The sequence below is a fragment of the Labrus bergylta genome, chromosome 20, assembly GCF_963930695.1.
Source record: "Labrus bergylta chromosome 20, fLabBer1.1, whole genome shotgun sequence".
Classification (NCBI taxonomy): domain Eukaryota; kingdom Metazoa; phylum Chordata; class Actinopteri; order Labriformes; family Labridae; genus Labrus; species Labrus bergylta.
In genome coordinates this window covers 20,909,800-20,926,441 of record NC_089214.1, presented here as the reverse complement: position 1 = coordinate 20,926,441, position 16,642 = coordinate 20,909,800, and the positions used below count along the sequence as shown (strand labels likewise).

Here is a 16,642-nt window from a genome sequence, read left to right as displayed (position 1 = left end):
TTCATTGATCGTCCCCAGAGGTTGAATGCTTCTGGCTTTGGTGAAACGCCTTTAACTGCCACTATGATGTTTACATTTTGGTTTTGAGTGAACTGTCTCACATCGATTGGATGGATAGCAGTGAAATTTGGTACACCCATTCAGATCCCCCTGAGGACAAACTGTTAGCAATTTGGTGTTTCTTTGATTTTTCATGAAGTGTCACCAATGGATCAAAAATAGTCTAATAACCAAATTCAGAATAAAACCAAACCAAATACGAGCAAAACTAATCACATTCCTGTTGGCTCCATTGGATGTTTTCTTTAATTACTGCAATATAGAAATGACAATTTTAGCATTTAGCATGCACACAACACATTTTGAGAGAGAAAGAGAAATCATGAGTCAGAGTCAGTTATTATGTCTACATTTCTCTTCTGTCTCAAGGTACTCTATTTTCATTTTAAAGTGCATTAATCCAGATAGTTATGGCAGAATTCAAAACATTATGAGTACAAGGATGTCATCCTGGCTTTGTAAGACGTTATCATTGAAGATGGTGGTGCAGTAATCACATAGTATGCAACATGGCACACATGCTATCCACAGATACATCTTGTTTATTCATAATATTTTCATAAAAAGTACTTTAAATCAAGCAAGCATATATACTGACCAACTGATATTTTGGCCGTGGACAATCGCATTCAAATGTTGGAGATATTGCTCTGATTGGCTGCAATTCCCCTCTTAAAGGAGGAAGAAAAAGAAGAATCAAATGTTGTGGTAGTCTAATATATATATTTTTTTATATCATTGCTTTTCCACATCAGTAGGATCTTTGGCCACTTTTCTCTATTCCATCAGGCTTCTTTAGTCAGCTGTAACCAGAGTGCATAAAGGAGCAAACCTGAGAAAATGTCAACCACTGTCAACCTCGTGTAAAACGTCTGACCGAGATCTCTCAGTCTCCATCCGCAGAAACGTTGTAAGTTATTTAGCGTATAATGATCTATATGATATCGGACGGGGCGAAATCTGGTACAGAGCAAGAAGAATAACATGGAGCCAGATTCCTGCCATTTAATATCCCATTAAAGGGTAATTTGGCATGAAACCCCTGGCATGTGTGATGGAATTCTACTGCTCCTTGTGTTCAATGAAATTCCCCACAGGCTTTGAACTGTAGGTGTGTGTGCATGTGGGTGTTTGTACTGGATGTGTGTGTGTGCATTCAAATGGTACATGAGTGTGTGTGTGTGTGTGTGTGTGTGTGTGTGTGTGTGTGTGTGTGTGTGTGTGTGTGTGTGTGTGTGTGTGTGTGTGTGTGTGTGTGCAGGAGTGCAGGAGTGTGTGAGTCCTTTCAAGCCAGCAGAAGTAGTTTTCCACTGGGGTAAATCTACACTCTCCATCTCCTGCCACGTCTGACTGCCCTCTGTAGTCACAGATAACACTGAGAGGCTCAGGCTGCGGCCACAGCGGCCAACTGGCCCATTAATGGACTTTTATCCAATGGGATGATGGTTGCCAGGCACGCCACTTTCGACGGACCAATCAAATTGTTTTACAGGCAGAAATTATGCAAAAGAATGTGCCAAAAGACACAGTTTGTGCGCCTACACTCAAGTTCTAATTCTTCTCCTCTCCTCTGCCTGAAAATGTCAGACATTTTTATCATTGTCAAAAAGAAAGCAGGGGAACATTCTCCAAGTTTAAATCCGATTTATTCCTTTTTTCCCTCTGAATAACTGAAACAAGTACGATTTATGGGAAATCTACTACTCAGGGAGCGATTTTTCTGTTCCCACAAAAACATCATAAAACTATTTGTAAAGGAGGAATGTGTTCACTACCAAAATATTTGGAATGTGCTGCCACGGGATGAAAAACGACAAAGGAAATGATGCAAACCTGAGCTTCTCGGTCTTTCTCTGCCTGCCTCTCAGTCTGAGTCGGCAAAATCAGATGTGAAATTAAAAACTAAATTTCTAGACTTTTCTTTGTTTCAGTTTTTTGTACAACTGGGCAATCCCATCTGAGAGCCCCGGCAGGTGTTCGATCCCATGAGTCAACAGCGCCTCGGAGAACTTTCCATGTGTGGAATGAAAAGCCTCTCTTGCATGTAACAGTGTAACACTTCTATAAAGGTAACCGAGCCAGAGGAATCCAAGAGGGAGACGTCAGCGCCAAGAAGTTATATTAACCAAAGAGATAAAAAGGTTACTCTATTAAAAACAGCAGGCCGGCCAGGTGAATTAATCCGTTTTAGGGGATTTGTCTTATTAAAGTCTCGGAGAAAAGGGAGTTATAAGTCTCACTTGGTCTATCCATCTTTTGTTTTATTTCTCCATCTGTGAGCCCCAGCAGGTGCTTCAATGTCAAAACGTCCGATGTTCGTTCAGGTCACAGGGTTTCAACTTTTTCGATCAGGAGGATTGTAACCGTCTCAGCCTTCTGATGCATTTCATACAAACCAGATACGTCCCCTCCCTTCCTCCCTGCTTCACACTCAGATAATATGAACCACATTGTAGAAGCCTTGAATGAAACACAATAAAATCTGCTCTTCCCCCACACAAAGCCCCCGGCACCCCTCTGTCACTCCATCAGCTACACCTTCAAATCCGCCCCCTCCGGGTTCCGTCTGTGTGCCCAGCGAAAAAGTGAAAACACAACTATTGGTTATGAAGTCAGGCTGAACAAAAGGAGCACTGTTCTCAGCTGAAGAAGAACTTGGACGGATCTGACCTTGATTGTTCACAGATCAGACGGAGAGTGAGCTGAGGAGTTGTGAAAGACTTGTGCAGCATGCAGAGTTCTGTGATTTGTGAGGGCCGGACACTAAATTCACAACTTCTGAAAACATCAGAATCATTTGAAAAAACTTTTTGTAATGCGATGAAAATATGTCTCAGTTCAAAAATGGGCTCTTACACATGACATGACACATGAAGCTGTCAGAGGACATATGTCAAGTTTTCAGTACTTAACAAAACATCTCTAGAGAGTTTTAACTCTCCAGCAATGCATGCTGGGAGTCTGCTTATATACGCATGATGCTTCTTTTGAAACAATAATATACAAGAACCTTTTGATAAGTGATTAAAATATATCTTTTAATTCTTGATTTTCAGAACACGTTTGTCTACATCTTTACTTTTCTATGTTTAGCTGGTCATATTTGAATCTTATTGTAAATTTTTCTGTGCAACACAGATGACCTTTGAACCCTTGTAAAGATCGTCTCCTACCAAAACGTGTCAAAGGACAAGAACAGAACATTTTGTGCAAATGCAAACATCTAGCAAGATGGGACAATAAAACAGTAGCTTCATCTGGTGTTATCTATCTCTGGAATGTGTTCTTCCTTCTGCAGACGGATTTATAACAGAAAATGACTCTGTGAAGGGAGCAGCACAAGGCCGAACACCTTCAGCTCCACTGACCATGAGAACATCAGCACATTTCATGTGAACTACTAGTGACCCATGTCAGGAGATTCTCCCTTTTATATGTATAAAGACTTTTCCTTAAAGGTGATTTGAAACAGAAATGTGTGCTTTTACATGTCACACACACAGTCTGCAGACACACAAACACACAGCCTGTTTGACCTGCGCCTGCTCTCTCAGCAGGACCTCATGGCAGGATCAAAGGCATGCCAAACAGTAGCCTGAAAGCGAGCATGTTCCACATGGCCTTGTTGTGTCTGGCCGGCTAAAGCCCAGCCAGAGGAGCTGGCTGGAGGGAATTCCTTCTCTGCTCGGGAGAGAAAGCCAGTGTCAGTGTGTGAGTGTGTGCGCGGTGACTGTACACGAGCTGTGCTGTGTGCACACACTGCAGCTCGCTTTCATCTCTTTACTGCATCACCATTTCAGGAACCACAAGAATCACATTTGGCAATCATTCTATACCAAATCTGTGAAAGTATGGCATTATCAGAGAACAGTTTGCTGCGGCACTGTGATATAAAGAGAAAGGCAGGAGGACGTGTAGGGAGGCAGACAGTTTGGAAGTAATGGACCAGCTGCTGGAATTAAAACAAAATGTGCAGATGGAGGGGACGAAAAAAGAACAAAAGTGAAGGATGTCGTGCGTGAGGGAGACGCTCAAAAGGAAAGAATGTAAGAAATGTGGCTCCTTACCAGCCCGATAAACAAAGTTAGCCTCGGCCTCAGAGGAGGATGGCGAGAGCAGCTCGTCGTCATACTCGTTGGAGCTGAAGGAGCCGGAGTGGTTCCTCTTGCGGGCGTCCATGACAGCGTTGGCCACCATGACGTGGCGCAACGAGTCGTTCAGGTAGCGGTGGAGAAGGCTGCTCTTGTACTTGGGTGGAGACACGTAGTCCTCGGCGAGAGAGGCGGCTTCAGCAGCTGAGCGTAGCCCCGCGCCCATGCCCATTCCCATTCCCATTCCCATCCCCATTCCCATTCCCATTCCCATTCCCATTCCCATTCCCATTCCCATCCCCATTCCCATCCCCATTCCCATGGCCATGCCCATGGAGCCCTCTTTCTTGATCACGCTCTGGTACATGGGCTTGTTGAGCTCTTCGGGGCCGCTCTGTGACCTCTGAGGGTTGTCTCCGTCTATAAAAAGGAAAAAAATCACACAGACAAAAGATTACAAGCAATGCAAAAATATTTGATCAAAAGCAAAGGATAACCGTCAATGTTTTCCCCAATAGTTCTTTCTAGTAATTCTAGATATTGAAGCAAATTGTTTGTACTTTATTTGATACTTTCAGGTGCCTCATTTTCAGCCTGGACTGCCAAGGAAATAAGATTTGTATCTGAATGGAAAACACCCAGTAAAATAAAAGTAGAATAAAAAAATCATATTTAAAGTGTAACTCAAAACGATAGTTTTTTTTTAAAAGTGTTAGCTATGGAGCTTTTTTTTAACTACACATTTTTTTAGAAAGGTATGTATAATAATAATAACTTTATTTATATAGCACCTTTTAAAAACACAGGTTTACAAAGTGCTTTGACAAACAGCAAGAACAAAGCAAACTAAACACAGAAAAACATTAACAACAGTAAGAATATAACAGATGCAAAATACCAAAAATAATTAAAAACAATTCAACAGAAAAGAACCCAAAGTGCACGATACACAACCAGACATATATAACCCAACCATCATAAGAACCATCATAAGAACCCAGGAACACAAGAACCCAACAACATGAGCTGAGACCAAGAGGACCAAAGATTTAAAAAGATGTAAGAAACTAAGAGATAAAAGCAAATAAAAAGCAATGAGAAGGTAAGCGCAGTAAAAGAAATAAAAACAAGTGGTTAAAGGATCAAAAAACCCAAAACTATAATATTAATAAAAATAAAAATTAACTATAAATACGAAACATAAATAGACAAAGTAAGTAAGATAAGAAATTACCAAGTTAAAACACAAGAGGAGATTAAGATATGAGCATAAATACGAGATAAGACCATAAATAAAAGACAGTAAGAAGTAGAAGAAGATAAAAATAGTAAAACCAGTAAGAGAAGACATTAAGAAGACGACATCACATAAAAGCAAGTCTGTAAAAGTATGTTTTAAGAAGGGATTTAAAAGAATTGAGGGAGTCTGCGAGTCTTATCTCCTCAGGGAGGTCGTTCCAAAGTCGAGGGGCCCTGACTGAAAAGGCCCGGTCACCTTTAGTTTTAAGTCTCGACTTTGGAACGACCAGGAGGCTCCCACCCGAGGATCTAAGACTGCGGGCTGGCTCATATGGTGTCAGTAACTCTGTTATATAGCTTGGAGCCAGCCCCGTCCGTGCTTTAAAAGTAATGAGTAAAATCTTAAAATCGATTCTAGAACGTACAGGAAGCCAGTGTAATGAAGCTAAAATTGGAGTGATGTGATGTCGTCTGTTACAACCAGTAAGAAGCCTAGCTGCTGCATTTTGGACCAGCTGGAGGCGAGACAGTGACTTATTTGTGATTCCGGAAAAGAGGGAGTTACAGTAGTCAAGTCGGGAGAAGATGAGGGCGTGGATGATCTTTTCAAGGTCTAGTTGGGTTAGGATTGTTTTAATTTTGGAGATGGTGCGTAGATGGAAGAAGCTTGATCGGACAACTGTTTTGATATGGGATTCAAAGGTGAGATTGCAATCGAATGTTACTCCTAGATTTCTGGCGGTGGGTTGGACATTGGTGAATAAGGGACCGAGGCTGCTCTTTGAGATATGAGTGGTGTTTGGCGGGTTGAATACTATGATTTCAGATTTAGAATTGTTCAGTTGGAGAAAGTTTTGCGCCATCCAGCAGTTGATATCGCTTAGGCAGTTTCTGACAGCAGCTAGGCTCCTAGCTGCATCTATTTATTACTTCATACAATTTTAAATCGTCCTTTTTGTGCAATTAACAACTACTCAAAAACTCATAATGCTGACATGCACACTTTATTTATCAAGCCAATGGAGGCCCCGGGTATATTTAAACCACAGCTATAATGTTTCAAATGTTCATTCTTGGACACTGAGTTTAATAATGACAAGAATCAAACGTTGTAATATATAAGATATAATATAAATAAACATGGCCATTAACCGTATTTTCTTCAGAGTGTACTTCTTGAAAGCTTTTCTAGCTCCTGTACATTCATCCTGCCTCACTCCGAGTCTGGTTAGCTAATCTTGAATCTAAAAACCAGGGTGAGGGATTTCAACCTGGAGCTCCTGCCTGTTCTCCTGTTGGCATCGCCTCAAGAGCAGAAATCCCGGACGAGACCTGAGACGCATTACCAAACCAGAACGGATCGGTAGCCTATTTCCTCTCCATCAACAATCCAGCACACATTGCCCCCTCTTCCCCCTTTGAAGAAATAAATAATTTCCAGGGTGCTCTGCAGTCGAAGCGATTGAATTAAAACACACATCAGGTCTGTACCTGATGAAAGGAAGGAGCAGGGAAGATAAAACGCTGCAGTGAAAAACCAGATATCCTCTGGCAGGAGGGAAATGAGGGAGAAGTTCACTCTAGATACTGTCCCTGCCAAGAAAGTAATTATGTAATTTTGATTCAGTCTGGGCCAAATTAAAATGATGGCTGCCACTTATCAGAAACACATGGAGGTAGCGTACTCGCTCTCCTTCCCTTTGTGATGTCTGAGGTCGATTTCAGCAAGCACTTCAGCCTCTCCGGTCAAACCACACAGGTGATAACACAGCTGACCTAATGATCACAAGTCAAGGTTCTTTTGAATCTGCTAATAAGACGTCCTTTTATCACACTAATGACATCGTGTCCCATCCAGACCCTCATTTTTGATTTCTCCTTTGGATTTAAGACAAAACAAGCCGATTTCAGAAGAATGTTTGCAGAGTGAGTGGGGTAGGGTTTGGCCCCATAAATAGCTCCTGGAACAAAAGCATAGGCTTAAAAACATAATGGAGGGCTTTTAGCTCATGGGTCAGAAGTGGGAGCAGGCTGCGGATAGCTTCATAACCATAATGTGACAGGGAGAAGAGTCGGAGAGATATACAGAGCCTCCGGTGGTACAGTGGCCTGTGGCGGACACAATGCAAACACCATGCACACATTCCTCTGCGAGCCGCAAGCCCAGCCGCTCCTCCTCAAAAATTTAATTAGAGATCACTGACACCACAGCGCTCTTCCTTTCTCTTCATTCTTTCATTGCATGAGCACACGTGTTTTGTATTTTTTTTTTTTGTTTCCTGACCATGTTTTCAGTGCTGTCAGCGAGTAGAGGAGGCTGTTTCTGTAAATACACGGCTGACAGAGAGAGCTGCTCATTTACAATTGTAGGCTGCGAGTCAGAGGTTGGCTCGGCGGGGTGTCTTAATGACAGCGTGTCACAGCACGCCGGCCTCGGCGTCGCTCGGCTGGCTCACACGCTCGCCCATTTTTTATGCATCGAGAACAAGACTCTGTGTAGCATCGGCCAGCTTTAAGACGGGCACACGGCGCCTTTGGCCTCTCTTCGGGTCCGAATGCTGGATTAAGATTTCTGGGCACTAGAAGTATGATGTAATGAGATTAAGTCCATAACTCTATGCAAAGGGCATCAGGTTCACACAGGGTGTAGTGACCCATCCATCTTCAAGCGGTTTAGATGTTTTTAATGTGACCAGCAACCAGAGGGATGGATGAAGCTGTTTTCCAACATCGAGTCTAAACACATGTTCCTAAGATCCCATTACAAGCAACCATAATTAAAACTTCACAGCTCAAAATCAGATCACTCGCTCGTTTTTTTTGTGCTGGATATGATGGAGAAAGTGTAAATGCAAAGCGACCACGTTTAGTGTTTAGGTACATTCATCCATCACAACACGGCCCTGGATCACATTGAACATTTGCCTCCTTTAACTACACCGATTGAAAAAATATTTGTGTAACACAAAATAAAAAACACCTTTCGATTGAGTTTTCCTGTAATCCTGCATAATCCTCTTTGTGGAGTTCAAAATAATGATCTTGGCACAACTACTGGACTCAGAACTCGAGTTATTTATGTAACCGACAAAGTAAAAACAGCACTAATTCAAGGTACAGGATCGGAGCGGATTGTGTTTTTAATTGAGAGTGTGACGCAACCTTTTGTTTGTCACTGTTTTAAAGGGAATGTTAAGTGTGACATGTTAAGTAATCACTTAACATGTGTTGGGGGACTCAAAACGGAGAGAGAAATTAGAAAAAGAAATGTAGAAATCAGGGCGCTGAGTTAGCTCAGAGGTCAGAAGCAAACACCTCGATGCATCAACTCCCTAAACGGTCTCTTTGATGCATGTCTACCCCACGCTCTCCTCCCAGTATTTACCATCCTTTTCATCTGTCCCATCCTATAAATACTAAAGGCCAAATAAATGAAAAATCAGTGCAACAGGGATTAGGCTATCCTGATTTAAAGTCTGTAATAACCGATGCTTTAACATACCATTAAGAAAAGATCCTCTTTGATCACTTTCTAACTTAAACTATGAACACAGTGTCTTTTATCTCTGAACACAGAGGAGAAGTTCCTGCCCAGGTGTCGTGGAAGCCGTACCTTCTGAGCAGCTGTCGTCACTGCTGACGCTCAGCCTCTCGGCGTTGCCCTGCACATATTTGTTGTAGAGCTTAATCCGGAGCGCCCAGCTCAGGTCTGGCTGCCGGACCGTGTTCTTCAGTCGCCTCCTGGCATTAGCAAACCAGTTGGAAACCTGAGCGAAAGAGAAGGAAGCGGGAAGACATAGCAAACAGAAACATGTGTTATTGTTTTGAATTCAAACACCTCCACATCCCTGACAAAACAAAGACTATCCTTTATGAAAACGTCTGCTCGCTGCCGGCCATCCGTCTCATTCAGAAAAACCAGTGGGGACTCGAGGAGAGAGACAGAAAACAGAGTCGGATTGCAGAGCAGCTCTCTGAAACTGAGCTCTAAGAAACATCCCAGGTGCTCTGGGGAGAGACGTCCCAGCATGCATCTCTTCTGCAACAACACCATGTAGAAACATTTAACACCCAGAGCGTTAAACCGCCAGCGAATGCAACGTTTCATTTACTAATGTTCTGAACGCGATGTACGTTCACTGTGCTTATTCTGGACTAGTGCAGCCTCGCTCCAATAATACCCTTTTTTTCCAACAGCGTCTTCAAGATGCAATAAAAAAAGACACTTGAGCCGCCGCTCTTCCTTTCACTGGGAAGGGAGACCATTAGATGTTATACTAGAATAACTTTTCATGCTCAATAGACATCAAGTGGCTTATGAACAGGCTGTGACGGGGCCTTATGCTAGAGTACTTATTTTTCTGATCCCTTCTTTCTGTATCGTGTTTCTCGTTAACTAAGACCATCCCACATGCTTTTTGTCTCCAGCCCAGTGCTGTGGCGCACCGAGGGGAAAGACGGCATCTTGTACATGTGGCTTGGCTTCAGGGGAGGCGAGACGAGGCGAGATGTGGGCGGCTCGCTAATGAGGACTGGAGGAAAGATGTGCCGTCAATGGAGTGAGAGAAAAAGAGAAGGGGGGGGGGGCACTATGATCCACACAGATGATACCCAGAGATATTAAAAAAAATGTTGCATCACAGCCGCCAAAGCTGCTCTTTCAGCCGTGCTCTGTCTGTCCCGTCTGAAGCGTAGAGGAGACAGCATGCAGGGATTACAACAGGGATGGAGAGATGGCACAAACTTTTAGAAATAATCACAACATTTACACGGAAAAAAGGGGCTGTTTTTGCTAAAACATGACAGATTTAGTTGTTTTAAACACCTGCTGCCAGGTGGGTGTCTCCAGGGAAAAAGCACAGGAAGTGATGCGTTCTACATTACTGGCAGCAGCGGCTGGTTTGTTTGGACTAAACAGTGGAAGATATGTGTAGTTCATTATGGCCTCCTACAACGAGGAGGAATGGCACATACGGCTGCTACAAAATGAAAAGCATATTAAATAATTTGATGGTAGCATGCATTTATACAATCATTCTAATTTGTACGATTATTTTCATTGTTGCTGTTTTTAATATGCTATGTGTCTCGGTGTTCTTGTGGTGTTTTGTTGGTGCTGTACTGAACTGCATGTAGCATTTACCCAAGGCAGGTTTCTCCTTAAGGACAAAAACAGTACATTGTAATTTTCCTCTTTTAAAACAACTTAGAAGACACATAATTTTCATGCTGCCATATCTTGGGGTGAGCCTGTTTTTGCTTCTTTTTTTTTGAAAATGTGTCAATATAGAAATAAATTAAACTTTTCAATCACTTAGAGATCAAAGCTACATTCTCTCACATAGAAGAAATTACAGACACTTTCATTGAAACCTTTTTTTACCATAAACATTTTGATCAGCTGTTGAATTGATGACCAAATGACTCACTCCACAATAAAAACAAAGAAAGTTAAAGACTAACAAATGTGCCTACAGAAGACTTCTTTTTCAAGATTAAATTTGATAAATGTAGCCGCCTGTACAAAATTATCTTCTGACCTTAGACCCCGCTGCTGGTATTTGGGTGTCAGTCTCAAAAGTATGCGTGTGTGAGGCTGTGTGTGTGTGTGTGTGTGTGTGTGTGTGTGTGTCTGTGTGTGTGTGGGTGTGAGGCACCCTGCTGTCCAACACAAAGCATTCCTCTGCTCTCTGCTCGCCCTCAACAAAACAAACAGCTCCATCAGGCTCCCAAAATGAGAACCAGATTAAGCAGCGTGGCTGACGGCCCGAGGAAGCCGCCGCAGATGCTGTGAGGCCGTATCAGTGACCTTGTCAAACAGATGATACTGTACACACACACACACACACACACACACACACACACACACACACACACACACTCACTGCCGGGTTTCCCTATCAGTGGTCTGTTTGTCAGGTGCTGAAGTCAAGATGTTCACTAGACTCTCGAGTTATCAGAAGAGGGGGCAAGACAACTAAAAGCACATGTCAATAACTGCAACACAACATCACCTGCACCTGAGGATGGAAGATTCATGTGACAAATCGAAGAATAAGGAAGAAAAACCTCCTCACGTCTTTAAAGTGTGCAATTTAAGAAATAAAAGAAAAACACTTAAAATGACTGTGATGGAAGTTATCAAGAAGAAATGTTATTCAGGGTGATAAATCAAAAAGGCTGGAAACCACTGACAGTGATAAATCTGCATTTAATTTATGACTGCAGCTATTTTTCATATTGGAGTGAAATAAAAAAAAGAAATGCCGTTTGTAGCATTTGGAAGAAGGTAGAAACAACATTAACCATCCCTGCAGGAGAGCTGTAAAATAAACATCTCAAGATGTAAAAACACTTTCGACTCGCAGCCTGTTAATCCCATAACAACTCCAGTTTTCCAGACCTGATTAGACAGAAGCTCAAATACTGAGTGCGAATTTCCCCTCGCTGATCACACTCATACCCGCAAGAATGCTTAGAAATACCTCTCCCTTTTATAACCAAATCAGCTTTGATTTTTTTTCTTGAGCTGCAAAAAAAAAGGTGCACTCACCTGGACTAGGGTCATTTGTGAGCCGAGGGCCAGCAGGATTTTCTCTGTCTTGGTGGGGTAGGGGTTGTCTCGGTGCTTGTAGAGCCACTGTTTGAGCGGCCGCGCCATGTCCTGCAGAGCCTGACGCTTGTGTCGCACTTTACCGCCGCTGGGACGACCTCTGTGGAGAAACAGGTTCACAGATGTCAGACAGTAAAATCTAAACCTGGAGGGATTTTTTCATCTCTTTAGTTTATGTTTTCCTTTATTGTATAATCTGCCAACACATCAACAAGCAGCGTTCAGACTTTCTTTTAAGGTGTATGGTGTAGCGTTTCTGTTTTTCAGTGGCTCATTATACAAGGATAAACTGTCAGCTAGCAGTTTAGATTAAATTTCCCCTTCTCCAAATGAATCTGGTTTTAAAGCCATAAAGAGAACCTGAATTATGTTGTTTGTTGACGTAAACCAAACCAGTGGAAACCTGAGCAGACCGGCATGTTGTCTGAATTTGTGAGTCATGACACATAAAGTGAACACTCTCTACAGTGTACAATTTTCTCACCCTAAACTGCAATTAGAGCGATGGATTTTGATTAAAAGAGAGAGAGACATGGAGACAAAGCAGGAGAGAGAGAGAGAGAGAGAGTGGGAAGCAGGGCCAGGGGAACGGCCAGTTTATTTTTCAGTGCGTGTCCCACAAACCGCCAACACGTTGCAATGAAACAAACAAAAACATTTGAGCCGGGCGGACAGTTTGGCCAGATGAACACTTCACACCCCAGAGAAGTGGACCAAGAACAATGTAGCTGGGTCAGAGTCACAGCCAAGTCTTTGCCCAGGGGACTGACCGAGAGCCGAAATTATACTTCTGGTTTTTCTTTTACAGAAAAAGAGCTGTTACACATGTCCAGAGAATGGTGTAAAAATATCACAGCAGAATATATACCGTGGGATTGGGGTGAAAATACAAATACATTTATTCCAAAGTCCCAACTCAGCAGCTCGGTAATGAGAATTTAAAGCTCTTCTTAAGACATTGTGATGAAGATATTAAAGACAAAAACACCAGAAAATATCATGAAATTATTATACATGTATAATGAATAAATGTGTATTTTTAAAGAATATTTAAATGTACTTCTGTGGCAGTCTGGTGATGATGTGATGCTGTGAAGGTCCCAGTCTCACCTTCCCTCCAGGTTTTAGGAACCTGTAGATGTCAGTATGGTGCTGTGCTCTGCTTCTCCCTTTATCTCAACAAAAAGCTCCGCCGGCTGTAGATGTAACATACTTTAGTCTAACCTCAAGTCTGCCTGAGGTTCATGTTCGACAAATATTTTCCTTGTAATCTAGATCAGTATGAACATCCGAAAAGACGTTTTACTCCGTGTTCTGAACTTTGGTTTAAACACTTACACACACGCACACACCTCTGTTTGGTAATTTAATGTTCTTCATTAGGACTGATGCTTCCCCGGAGGTGACACTTTACAGTCTCACAGGTTCACAAACTCAGAATATACTCAGAGGATTCTCTCCTTTCCTCTGTTGTCCCCATATGTGCCAATTAGCTTCTAATTAATACATGACAAATAATCTGAATTACAACTTTTCTTACACCTGCTCCTTCTGATGTGGAAGAGAAACCAAACAGAATCAGATATACATTAAAAACAAAAGCTCATGGCTCTGATGTGATTGACTAGACCACACAGAAAGTTAAAGGGAACATTTATTTCTTGGAAACAGATGGAGACTTTCAGCAGACACGCTACCGAACAGGCTGACCTACTTATTAATTTTAAGATTAGCTGTGAACATCAACACTTTCACGAAGCCCAGACTGGAAAACGGGAAATATCCATTCCCTGATCCATCTGATCCTGTTGCACTAAAGCAACGTTAAAAAGCAGAGACTGGATAATCAGACTGATGCTTCGTTATCGGACTGTGACACAAAAGTAGATGACATTTTAGATGTTAAAAAAATTACTTTTTATCCGCGCGTAATTGTCCGATTTTGTGCGTAAAAGGGAAAATTGCGCACTACTTTTAAAACCATTTTGTTCAGTTTCAAACTTAATGCATATATGCCTATAAAGTTTAATTAAGTCCACGACATTTAATGGTGTGATTTGGTAGTAATTTGACCAAAGACACATTATCCTGAGTTTGATATTTCTTATTCTGGCTTCATTCTTTGCACAAGGTGAAGAGAGAATACCAGACAAAATCAGCATTTTACTCCAGGCTCTCCCTTTGCTTACTTGTGCCAAGTGAAATAACAGTTAATCCACATATTAGTACAAGCCTCGCATGCCGACCAGCAGCGTTAAACACGGCAGACTGCTCCACCTACCCGCTCCGTCTGTGTCTGATGCCCTGGTTGTCTCTGATGGTCTGGTTGCTGGAGAGGAGGTCTGGATGTTGCCCGTCGATGACTTCCAGATAATTTCTGCTGCTCATTTCCACCTCTTTCGCCTTTTCCTCGAACAGGACCTGGCTGCTCAGCTTGTTAAACACGATGGTGTTCATCTTTGGACTGATATTCCCCAAATATGAGTGATGAGCAAAATGTAAAAAAGGAAGAAAGAAAAAAAAGACTCCTCGTTTGTGTCACAATGTCCCCGTGTCTCTCCTGTGGAGAAAGGGAGGATATTTAAGGACTTTAAACAGAATACAAAATACGTAACAGACCGTCTCGATCAAAGAAATTGAAGCTTGATTAGAGGTAGTCATCATAAATAACGTTAATTTCAGCGTACATATTCCCTGATAACCATTCCCAGAAAACACAAACGTCATGTAAAATTGTAATTTGACACATTGATTCTGATGTGAATTATAATCAGGTGACCCTCACCTCTATGCCCAAACATTGCATTTATCAGCACGTACAGTACAGTACACTATCGTGCAGTCACTGCGTAAAGCTGTTGTGATGCGTCATTTTAAGGTCGCTCGCTGTAAACATTTGCATCTGCAAGTTCGATTTCTAACGAGGTATTTGTGTAAAACCATTAAGCCAAAACATCCAAAAGACTCAGAGGGGTGTATTTCACTACGTTTAATCATTGCAGACAGCAGCATCAATATTAGAGATAAATATAAATCAATTAAAATGTACCACTGCGCACTGATGAAACGCTGCCATTAGACATAAACTCATTTTGTGAAACACCTGACTTTTCATTCTTATAACAAAATTTTTAAAATCCATCAAATTATATTAATCTCATTTTTCTAAATCAAATGAACACATGTCATACTGCTGTTCAATCTACAGCCAAGTTGTTTGGACCGTAAAACCTAAACATGAGTTTAGAAAAGTGTTTTAAAAATCCACTTGAAGCATCTTGAATATTTCTGCTCTGCCTCCTCTGCCCTGTGGTCTCCCGTCGCTGTAAAGCCTGAATGGTTTATTTTATCTTGTGCTTTTTTTGTTTGTTTGTAATGCAAAACAAACAACTCTTCATGCTCCTCAGATGTGACATTTTGTTTTTCTCTTCACTTTCAATTTAGAGCTTCCCCCGTGCAGGCCACATATTGGATCCGTCAGGGGACAGACGCACCGTGGAGTGGTGCCATCAGCAGCTGCCAAGCATTAACGGTGTCATAAAGTGATGCTTACTAGAATAAAAAAAAAAAGAAACAGCAAACTGGCAGTGGAGATTGAGTCCACATCTATATTTATCTGAATGATTTTATATGAATAAAAATGAAGCAGGCTGATATAAGAATAAAGCTCAGCGCAAACTCACTAATGTCCATTCAAACTTTGGTAAAGTGGCTTTATCATTTATTACATCCGTTTCCAAACTATCGGTTCCTTCCTGAAACAACCCTCAGTGTGTCAGTATTTCTCGGTCACTTACCTGTCCCGGGACCCTCCTATGTCTCTCTGCTGTGTACAACAATAATCCTGTTTGCAGTCGCCCATTCCCCGCTCACATGTTCCCGTCCTGAGATCCTGAGCTCAAACCACACGGACCGCCGTCTCCTCCTCCGCTTTATCCAGCGGCCTGCACCGCGGCGCCCGGGACTATGAATAACTCACCCTGCTCATGTTTCCTAGCACACAGCTCGAGCCTGCGAACATACTGTGGATGGTTTACACCGGTTCAGGGGCCGCGGCGAGCGAGGAGAAAAGAGAGAGAGGGAGGCTGCTCGCTGCAAAAAGTAGGCTGTCTGAATCATTGAATGCATGGTGGAGTCTGAAGACTGTACTTATCTCCAAAGAAATGTATCAAAGTGACATGGGAAACATCTCTGGCTTATGGGACTGTCCTCAGAAAGTTACATCTCATAAAGAACTCATCATATCCTTTCTTGTTTCCATTTTTTTTTTTGCAAAATCTAAAGCACCAAAGATAATGAGGTAATTAAACAATTAGCAGTTATGAGAAACTAGAGAAATTAAAATGTTCACAAAAGTTCAACATTGATGAGAAGATCAGAACCACACCAAATTTCACACTCACACTTTTTCTACCTTTGCATTCTCCTGTACATAAACATCCAGTTCATGCATGAGTTTAGAGTGACAGTTATAAGCAAACTGAAGCTGTTAGCAGCCACCAGTTAGCTTAACTTGGCACACCGGTGAAAAAGGCTGAACTGCTAGCCATGCCCTCCTTCATTCAGCAAACTCTTCCCATGAGCATCCTAACTATATTTACTAACAGTTGTTTGTTTAATCAGTATACAAACCAAAGTG

At 42.0% G+C, this 16,642-nt stretch overlaps 1 protein-coding gene across 2 annotated transcripts in view; it reads right to left on the bottom strand.

Moving 5' to 3' along the window:
• mkxa (mohawk homeobox a) overlaps positions 1-15,921 on the bottom strand; it is a 29,034-nt gene extending 13,113 nt beyond the window's left edge. For both annotated transcript variants that reach the window (XM_020631000.3, XM_065949049.1), the window contains exons 1-5: positions 15,801-15,921; positions 14,285-14,563; positions 11,944-12,103; positions 9,004-9,157; positions 4,128-4,571 (exon numbers count right to left, since the gene is read on the bottom strand). In XM_020631000.3, the coding sequence (XP_020486656.2) occupies positions 4,128-4,571; positions 9,004-9,157; positions 11,944-12,103; positions 14,285-14,460 (934 nt within the window). In that variant the 5' untranslated portion in view covers positions 14,461-14,563; positions 15,801-15,921. The remainder of the gene's footprint in view (positions 1-4,127; positions 4,572-9,003; positions 9,158-11,943; positions 12,104-14,284; positions 14,564-15,800) is intronic.
• Positions 15,922-16,642: the final 721 nt, after the last annotated feature.